At 37.9% G+C, this 10885-nt stretch overlaps 1 protein-coding gene across 1 annotated transcript; it reads left to right on the top strand.

Annotated features, from left to right (window-relative positions):
• The first annotated feature begins 526 nt into the window (after positions 1-526).
• On the top strand, positions 527-10528 carry LOC136241163 (uncharacterized). Its single transcript, XM_066032337.1, has 2 exons — positions 527-640; positions 8949-10528. The coding sequence occupies exon 2, from the start codon at positions 8949-8951 to the stop codon at positions 10344-10346; it is 1398 nt and encodes a 465-aa protein (XP_065888409.1). The 5' UTR covers positions 527-640; the 3' UTR covers positions 10347-10528.
• The last annotated feature ends 357 nt before the right edge of the window (positions 10529-10885 follow it).

The raw sequence follows: 10885 nt of genomic DNA, 5'->3' as shown, positions 1-10885 counted from the left end.
CAACTCTCCAACGGAAGATTCACGGAGAACTTTTTTGCAAAATTTACGGATATCCGGAATCCTATTAATTAAAAATGAAATGAATAACAAGGATTTTAGTGGTTAGCAGCCAGTAATGTATAAGGATTGTCTGGATCATGAAGGTTGATCACTTCACCATCACTATACGTATATAGTACTCTTACAGGTAGCTATGTCAGTTTGGTTAACTACATGTTCCATTTGATGATGGAGCACTCTGCCACAACCATTAGGATAGGCTCACACATTGTGATCCCGTGATTAAGCGCGTGGGTGGATGGAGTGATTTTCATGTATGACAGCAGTGACAGTAAAGCTGGTTTTCCAAATATCCGGTCACAAATCCAGGCCTGAAATACACCAAAAATGTCCACACTTCCCACTCTAATATACCTATATCTGAGATCCGACATGCGCGCTGATTAGTGGGCAGCGCCGGAGGGTGGACACTCGGCAGGCCCGGGCGTGGGTGGGGTCTGTCACGAGACTACGCATCACAAGACGCATCGAAACTGAGTTGTGGGCTTGTGGCAACAGTAGTGACACTTGCAATCGTTACGAGTACCTGTAGATTACTTATTGGTTGGAGGAGTGCAGTGGTGAAGAAAGTCGTTACGAGGTGAGCGCTCTCATCATAAGCATCAGTGAAAAGTAGCTATAGTTTCTCATGGCCACTGAGACCACTTGTTTCTCTTCGGTTGTCTTTGGGCAGGGGAAAAAAAATCCTTTTCCACCCAATGAAAAAGAGAAAAAGCGGTCTGGTCACCGGCGCGAGCGAGGGCGCGAGACTATTTCATAATGGCCTAGCGATGCGGATGTACGTAGCTACCGAATAGCTACGCTGTGCCTAGAGTCACGTCACTCGGTGAGGCTGGACATTTTGCTGCTAAAGTCACGGCGCATTCACACACTAGTTGTATGAAGTAAAGTTTTTGTTGAGTTTGAGGCGAGCCGCGGCTAGGGTTGGCAAGCGTCTAGTATTCGACTTTAGGGCACGCGCCTAGTAGCTAACGTGCTCCGAACATTCGACTTTAGGGGACGCGTCTTGTACTTTAGAACTAGGGTCAGGTTCAGGTTTGGTTTCTTCTTTACTGGTATTATTTATTTATTGTAATGTACAGGACTCAGAATTGAGTATATGGTACATGTAAACATGCAAGTGATTAGTTAAATAAGTATAGGCTTCTTCATGAATGGCATATATAAGGTACAAACTAAGGGTGTAAGGTTGCAGTGCCAGTGGTTAGAACACTGAGCTAGAGTATGATCTGGGTACATCAGAGCTGTATGCTCGGTAATAAAATAAATGAGAGGTCCTGGGTTCGAAACTCACTTTTTTCAAACCTTGTATTTTTCATTTTCTTAGGTTTTTTGGTCTTAAGTTTTTTTAATCGCATGACTGCCATGACTCTAGGCACAGCCATCAATGTAATGCTTGACTACCACAGATACGAGCTGATGGTGGGGGGATTGATTGCGAACTTTCCCCAAGGTAAGCGGGATTTGCATTTATACCCAGGAACTTACCACTGTAAATCAGCATGCAGTGCCTAAAACATCTATTGTATGTCAATATTACGTTTGTACTGAATAAAGCCCATCAAAAATCAAACACTTTGTGATTCTAATTCTCAGATCAGTAGCTTGACCAGTACCCCAACTAGTAAATTAACCAGTACCTCGACCAGTATCTCATCCAGTACCGTGACCAGTTACTCATCCAGTACCTTGACCAGTATCTCATCCAGTACTGTGACCAGTTATTCGTCCAGTACCATGACCAGTTACTCAGTTACTCATCCAGTACTGTGACCAGTTACTCATCCAGTACCTTGACCATTTACTCATCCAGTGTACTGACCAGTACCTTGACAGATACCTCATCCAGTACCTTGACCAGTATCTCTACCAGTACCTTGACCAGTTACTTATCCAGTGACTTGAACTGATACCTCATCCAGTACCTTGACTAATATCTCGAACAGTACCTTGACCGATACCTCATCCAGTACTTTGACCAGTAAGTCATCCAATACCTTGACCAATTACTTATCTTGTGACTTGACCAGTATCTTGACTGATACTTTATCCAGTAGCTTGACTAGTATATCGAACGGTACCTTGACTGATACCTTGACCATCACCAGTACAACAACAGAACAGTCTGGTCAGCCATTTCTCAGTGTACTGACAAATAGCATAGGAATAGAGACAGTTAACAGCAAAATGCAAACTCTGAGATCCTCTAAAATGTGCAACAAAGCTGTGCAGACAGATGATGACAATTGTTTCTCTGAGAACAATGTTATTTCAGATGATGACAAGGTACAATATTACTATACTGGTTTAGCTACAAGCCTTCTGTTGTTGAAAACATTTGAATTAGTAATGGGTTCGGTGAGAAACACCCATACTACTGGAGGTCATTTATGATAGCTCTGATGAAATTTAAGCTGAACTTTGGATTTCAAGACATTGCTTACTGATTAGGAATTTCTTTATCAACTGTCTGCAGGCATTTTCATGAAATGTTTGGTAATGGCTTCTCATTTGGAGTGGCTTATTAAGTAGCTTGAAAGAGACAAACTATGGAAGGCTATGCCCAGTTGTTTTCAGGCAACATATGGCACTATGGTTGTGGCAATCATTGACTGTTATGAGATCAAAATTGAAACCCCCAGTCATCTAGTGGCAAAATCATCTATGTACATGGTCTCAATACAAACATGCAAATGTGACCCGCTTAGCAAAAATCCGACTTGTTTGCATAGTTCTGTTTTAGAGGTAAATGCCATTGAAATACATTGGGTAAAAACATGTGCTACATAAAATATTTACACAATATTTTATCGCTTCAGTAAACAAAGAAGGAAGACTGGAATTGAATAATCTAATATAACAATGGATTCGCCTCTTCATGGAGAGTAGGAATATCTTTGTTTCGTTTCTGTACCATGGAGCAAACGTGAGTTACGTGTGTTTGTTTACGTTGCAGTAAAACATAACTTTATCTTTGTCATGTTTAAGCTTGAACAGCCTTCTTGCTTAATAGTATGGGTGTATTTAAGCCAAATCTATACCTTGCTGAATGTCCCAGTTCATGATGAATAGAATGACACAAGTCCCAATTCTGTAGCCCATTGCACTCAAGAGTAATGATCGATTAAACGAGTGCCTGTAATTTTCTTTCCGTATATATAGGCACCGTATAAATTGATTGTTTTGCTCTTCTTGTTGTCTATCGCTATAACTCCAAAAGCATATACCAGAAAAGGCTGAAACTTTTACAGTCCATCTAGATAACACAAATATCATAAAATGAAATTCAAGGAAAATGTTAACAAGTTGGGTTTTTGTTCATCGGGTCATAAATACAGCTAAGGTATTCATTGCAATGTGCCCACAGGGTGTAACAACCTTCATTTCACCTGCTTGGGGTGGAAGGGTCAGTGACAAGCTTTTAACAGTCCACTTTGGATATTTAAATAAACTGCTTCCTGGAGATTGCGTTCTAGCTGATCAGGGATTTGATATTGCTGAAGATGTGGCCAGAATGCAGACAACACTTCACATTCCATAATTTACAAATGACTACTCACAACTTTCCCCATTGATGTTGAAGCAACAAGGAAGTTGGCTAATGTGCATATACACAAAGAATGTATCATTGGAGCTACCCATCAGAGTTACTCATTATTGATGAGTTATGTGCCAGTTGAATTTCTGAAGCCCAAATACCCCGGTGACAAACCACCAATTGATAAAATAATATTAGTATGTTCAGCACTAAACAAGCTGTGTGTTTTGGTCGTTTCAGTGGATTAGTTATGTTACTGTAACATTTAAGTATTAATTAATATTAATGGTTTAACGGCAGATTGTATCGGTTAGTAAGAGACCAACTCTTATTATTAAGAGTCCAACTCTTGTTATGTATGTATGTCATTATAAAAAATCTGCAGAACAATTTAATGCGGCATATACATGATGTTAGTAAATACAAGAATGTGAAGTCATTGCTTAGACCGCTTATGGGAAAACTGAGGCATTGTCCTGCAGTTTGGACAATACCACTTACTGGAAAGTGGTTTAGGTATCTCAAGACATTCAAGGTGAAACCACGAGCCATACTAACAATTATGATTGTCACAGCCAGCCATTTCACCACCCTTATCCTCCTTACAGTATCAGTATATATAATTATTCAGCAGATGCCATTGAAGCTGCAATAATCTGATCAACATACATGTAACTAGCTTTTCCCGATATAAACATTTATGAATAGCAGTACTAGATTACCTGCATTGTCCATCAACACATGTAGAACCATTAAATGAATATTTGACAGTACTACTGGGCCAATCTGTTGTATTTTCTACTTTCAGTAAGATATCACACTTTAAATTGAATTTTGGAAGTTACAGCAATGTCACATCCCTAGACTAATAATGATTAGTAATGGATTATGCTGTTGGTGTCAAGCTGCCAGTAGAATAGTTCTTCAACTTCATCTCCACACATTCAAATACCAGTCCTCCTTACATTGGATCTGTCAGGCATAACTATTGGTGACCTGAATACCCACAAGAAGACATGTTTTGTGAATAACCAATATATGTTACATGCAGCATAAAACCTTATATGGTAGCATTAATGCATGTCACGTACTTTTTAAGATACACTGACCATCTTGGTCTCTAGAACACAACTGTAAAACTTTCATCTAGAAGGATCCAACATGTATGAATGATTTTCACACATTAACTATAGTAGCCACAATACGTTTATACTCGATTCACTGAGATTGATGAACATTTATACAAGACAGCTGACCTTTTTTATCTGCTTAGGGAACCTTTACAGATACTAGGGATGCGGCGATTATTCCGGCATAATAGGTATGTGTGGGAATCAGGAATTATGCTAGCATTTTGAGGTGATTATAAAGCTTTAACAGTAGGAAAATCTGCAGATTGCACAATTCCATTAAAAAGATCGAGATACTCTAATAGAGCAGTCAGAAACTCTAATAGAACAGTCACTGAATATTATTTACTCTAATAAAGCAGTCACGTTGAAACGAAATACTCTAATACAGCAACCAACTAAAGAATTCAAGACTATTGGAACCTTAAACAACAATGAAAATGGTCTGATACAGCAATAAACTGGCATTATTAGCCAATTATTGTGGCATAATTTTGGGAATAATGGGCAATTCTCAAAAGCATAATAGGTGATTTTTTGAGCACTGCTCAAAAGCATAATGCTCAATTTTTGGAGCATAATAGCCTCATGCCTAACAGATACAGTACGACAGTAGGGACCACAAAGGTGTAGGTGTGGCCCATGAAAAAACCACTCAAAAACCAGCCTCACTTTCCCGTAACGATGATGAAGCAGTATTGGTTAGGTAAAACTGAGCCCAAACAAGTCTTCAGATGGATCCGAAATGCTTTCAACAAGTTGCTATGAATTTTATTTTTTAAATTATTCAATGGAATTTTCTAGTGACTGATTGACTGACTGCCTGACTGATGCCTCAGACAAGCATAACTCAATAACGGCTAAGGTTATGGGCTTGATTTTTCACTGTTCAATGTTGCTTTGGCCTGAAGGTGCCTTTTAGCATACCGCAGTACATACAATGCATTCTTTATGGACTTACCAGTGTTCTTTGTGTCCCATTCATCTTTGCTGGCAGCTCAATTTGGCAGTAGCATGTAATGGCTTCCCTTCATAACGAAAATCATCCGTACTTTTCATAGTGGTTACTTTGATTGTTTTTTTAACAGTTCTTGATTCGTAATGCTGTGTAACGGGTTAAACAAAGCTGACAACGAAGCGTAATGGATACTTCACTTTTCAGACGACAATTGGTAGCTGGGGCATGCAGCACCACTTTTTATTTCTTTTGATGCAGTATTGTGGGTTCACCAGTCATAATAATTTTATTTTACAAAAAAAGTAAACAAACAAGTACACAAAAAGAGCACAGTAGGAATTTCTTATTGTTTTACTGTGATTTAATATTATGCACTATTCCAGCTTGTTTCAGTACTTTTTATCGATGTGTTATGGTCCCTACTCTAGTTGAAAATTCCAAGTTTTTTTGTGTACTTGTCTGCTTAGGGAACCTTTACAGATCCCCCACCTCACATTCATACACAAGTATCACAGAAAAGTGCTAACTCACTGAATTCTGGCTGAAATAGACAGACAGAGATCCTGGTGAGGTGAGAAACTTGGTACACGACATGAAATGTTGCTGTTTACATTCATCGCTTCATTTCAACACTAAATAGCAAAATATCATTTCAAAGGCTTTGGCATAAAATGTATCCCAGATTCTGAAGAATACGATTGTGATCGTAAAATGTTCTACAATACAGCAAATATCTGCAGGAACATTTTTGCACGACAACTCAAAACCACAATACAATTGCCATACAAAACCATTGGGAGAAATTGCTAGGGACTACTGTATATCGTAAAATAGCAAATACTGGCCCTATAGGTATTGCGCTATAAACTTGTATATGTGTAATATATTAATTTTTAATGTAAAAACTGACTGTATTAGTTTACAAAGGCACTCGCACAAAGTGTAAAAAGTAATGGTAACCGAATTTTTCACTTTCTTCCCAATGCCAGTAATACATTTCCAAATTTATTTTTGTAGTTAGGGGCGTGGCCTGGTTCATTTTTGTATTGTTATTTCATTATGTGATATTTTATACGTCAATGGATGCAATCTAATGTACGTGGGAAAATTTGAATCTCAGGAAATAGACTACTTACCAGCATACTTCTGGAACGATAGATTCCTCTACCTGTATAACAGATTAGAGGAGCCCTGTCTGTACTGTTAGTGGCGAGTTATAGCTTGAGCCGCATTTTACTACCGGTACTTTTATATGGGATTCCTTCACTGTCAAAATTCTTGGGCACGCTGCTTAACAATGCACTTTTTGTTTAATAAATAGATCATGCACATGGTCTGTTACGGAGTATTGAGACCTTTGTTCATTTACCGAGCACGCATAATCTGTGCTTGTCGACCACGTGATCTTATTGATATACTATGATGTTTAGCCAGGTCTATGATGTAATTGAAGATCTCGAATCTCATTGGTGACTTACAATTTTGGAAGTCTAAGCTGTGGTCCCATATTTGTAGATCAATTCAATTAATGCTCTACATGGTAGACTGAGGCCATACAAAATATATAGGATTTCTGAAAGGGGGTTTCTGAAAATTGATTTATTTTTATAATTGGGGTAAAAACTGAAGTGTCTGAGGAACTGCCTCCAGAAAATTCTGAAGTTTTAGAAGCTCTGAGTAGGTATAAACCCAATACTTTAAACTGTGAAATGAACATAAGCTATATAGCTTTGATTGCTCTATTAGAGTACTTACATAACTGACTGCTCTATTAGAGTATCTCGATCACTTTTAATGCAGAGTGAGGTCAAATATAAGTATTGCTGAGAGTTTAATAGCTATAATGGATACTAGTTAAATGCAATTGCATGTATACCGAGTCGAGTTAAAGGACGAAACACGGTCAATAATCGCTAGCATATAATTTTATATTTCTCACCCTTGTTGTGCCCACACTGGTTTCATTTTTGAACCAGTTCTTTGTAGTCACATGTGGCCAAGGTTTACCATGTGTGTATTACATTGTCGTTATTTAGGCCACTCCAAATAAATTGTGTTTCCATTCGCATCTGGTTACTGTCAGCTCTCCTTCCATTATTCTGTATTCTTCCATTATTTTCCTACATTTGTGTTATTTTTGCAACTTAAAAATAAAAAGGAAGGTACAAGCTTAAGCACATTTATGCAGCTTTTCATGGAAATGTGCCAGAAAAATAATGGCTGCCAATATTATAATGGAAATGGCCAGACTGTTCACCTGCTTGCAAAAATGCCGCAGAGTCCAGTGAGGATGGGAAACAGAGAATTTATTTGGAGTAGATAATGGTTTTTGATCAAATCTATAACTGGTGAGGTTTGCTAGCCGTAGTCTCGCACACCCGACCCATAAATCAATCAATGCAATGCTGAGTCGAGTGGAAACTGTTTAAGGTCATCCTACTGAAATACAGTGGTACACAGTATTGTGCTATGATAAGTTGTCAATACAGTAACAACAATGGAATAGCTAAAACTGCTACCAAGCTAAATTTATAAGGGGATTTCTGTTGAAACCACAGAAACCCACCTATATAATATGCCTCTGGAGTAGGTATTATCAATTACCGGTACTTGTTATGACTACATATATTTTCCATATCAACTAGGTGCTAAAATGCACTACATCTAAAAACTCTGCCATATCCTGCCATAGATGATGCAATTTAGTGTGTAACAATATACACACCCACCAAGTTTCATATCAATCATGTGATTGGAGCTTGACATAAATAGCCACAGTTACATGCAAATACTATCAATACAGCAACAACGAAAACTACAAGTCTTTAGACTGGTCTTTGCTTTTACCTCCTTGAAGACTAAACTGGATAACCTGGCTGCTTTTGTCAGTTCATTACAAGGGTGAGCAAGGGCACATTCAGTGAATTGTGTAGAAAAAGATCCAACTTATCATTTAGATGTGTTTCAGGCTTCCATCACAATTGTAAGGATCAATTATTTGGTAAGGTAGAAAATTCCATCAAATTAAATCTTAAGGTAACATTTCAGGAGGCACATTTGGGTATTGTTATGCCTAACCAATAGTGCCAAGATGTTGTGAAGAATGGTTCTTGGTTTACATTTTTAGCAGGAAAATGCGACCAATCCAACCATTCATGGTCCCTACTATACAGTACTACCATACATAACTATTGTGCACACAATTAAAGTGATAACTGTTTTGGTTTTGCTATTTAAACAATTGCACGTGTTTCTCTTCAAGATGAAGTTTGCTGCTGTACTTGTGGTGATGGTGATTCTAGCGTTCATAACAAATATTGATGGACAGCCTGTTTGTACTAAAATTGACCAGTGTTCTTGTAGATTAAGTGGTGTAGAACCATCCGGCGTGATTAATTTACATGATATAGTAAGTGGTAAACATGAACCAGAATTTGTAGTTGAAGGAAAATCTGAACAAACCAACCTCTGGTATAACTTCTCCTATAACCCGTGTTTCAATTTCTCTGACTATGGGTGTCCAAATACTGGTATATGTCAGACTCATGATGGAATACAACCATATGACTTGGGAAATCTTGACACCACTGAGTTTGCGTATGGAGAAGATGAAAATCATACTATAGTTGCATTATACTTGTCTAAAGATAGCACTACAGATGGCAGAGTATCACTAGTAGGTTTGGTATGCGATGAATCTGAAATGAAAGGAAGATTTGTGTTTAACGGAGAGACACTTCAACAGTTTTATACCTTTTTGCTCTACACGCGATGTGCATGTCCTGGAAAATGTACAAAATCACTGAGGGAATGTAGAGCTAAGGATTCATGTAGTTGTGAAATGTCAGATGGAACTGGTACAATTAACCTTCATTCTCTTGATAATCCAAGTAGCCCACTTAGAGATGAAGTAAGTCCAACAAATACCTTTCTATACAATCCTTGCTCAGCTATGACGAACCCCTCATGTAAAAATAACTCACTATGTGAAGAGCAAGGGGAATCAATTATTCCTTTAGGTAGAGCATACTACTCAAGGTTTGTATTCAACAATAATCAACTTGCTGTACAGTACATTCAATTCAATGATAGTTTTTCAACTGTGAATTTGATTTGTGATCACAATCAAACAGATAAGCCTGTGTTTAGAGCAGTTGGTGATGGATATACATACAATCTCTACAGTGTGTGTGCCTGTCCTAATGGTTGTGGTGGTCCACCATCAAATGGAACATGCGACCAAACTGACTCATGTACCTGTAAGAGCACTAGTGATGGTGCAGTGATCAACCTTCATGATCTAGACAACCCATATGTACCACTGACTGCTAAAGACAATGAAGGCCATACCTACTACTACAATCCTTGCAGTGGAATACATTTAGAGGATTCTTCTGGAAAATGTGATGGAGCAGCTGCCTGCCAGTATGACCCATACCATGATGTATACTACAACATTGGAAATAACAGTCCGAGAATAGATTATGATGCCACCTCTAAATCATTTACATTTCATTACACTGGAGATGGAGATAGTCATTCCATTGATGTAAGAATGATATGTGATCATGATGTTGCTACTACAATACTTGCAGTAGATGGTGATATTCCTAATAGTGCTCATCTCAAATTAGTTTCTAAGTATGCATGTACACAGTAAACAGACAAATGTGCCATATCTTGGGCAGATACATGCACATATGTTATGATGTTGCCATTTATACTTTGTACTTTAACTTTATTGCTGTTACCTTTGTTGTGTATGATCTCTAATTTGATAATAAGACTAACTACAACACTATATGGACTGCACTATATTTTGCCGACCTTGTCAACCGCAATTTAAGTTTTACTCAAGGATTTTTCCAGTACAAAGCCACCCATTTGTGGAATTCCTTGCCAGCCAACATTAAAGGCCTAGAAACTTTCGAAACTACAGTATATGAAAAGCCATTTCTTGTCATCTATTTAATTCAGTGTTGTTTGTGTGTTGTAATTTTTGCTATAGTCTTACTTTGTGTTTGTATTATCCACACAAGTTGTGAAAAAAAAGTGTGACCTTAAAAGCCTGGGTGAAAAAAGTTGTGAAATCAAAGGTGGCGGCCAACAAATGGCTGCAATGATGTTATTATTAATAAATAAATTTTAACAAAGCACACTGCCATTATTAAAATTTATTATCACTGCAACCATTGTTGG

Source organism: Dysidea avara, chromosome 12, assembly GCF_963678975.1.
Source record: "Dysidea avara chromosome 12, odDysAvar1.4, whole genome shotgun sequence".
Taxonomy (NCBI): domain Eukaryota; kingdom Metazoa; phylum Porifera; class Demospongiae; order Dictyoceratida; family Dysideidae; genus Dysidea; species Dysidea avara.
The sequence above is the reverse complement of the archived record's forward strand: the minus strand, read 5'-3'. Positions and strand labels throughout refer to the sequence as shown.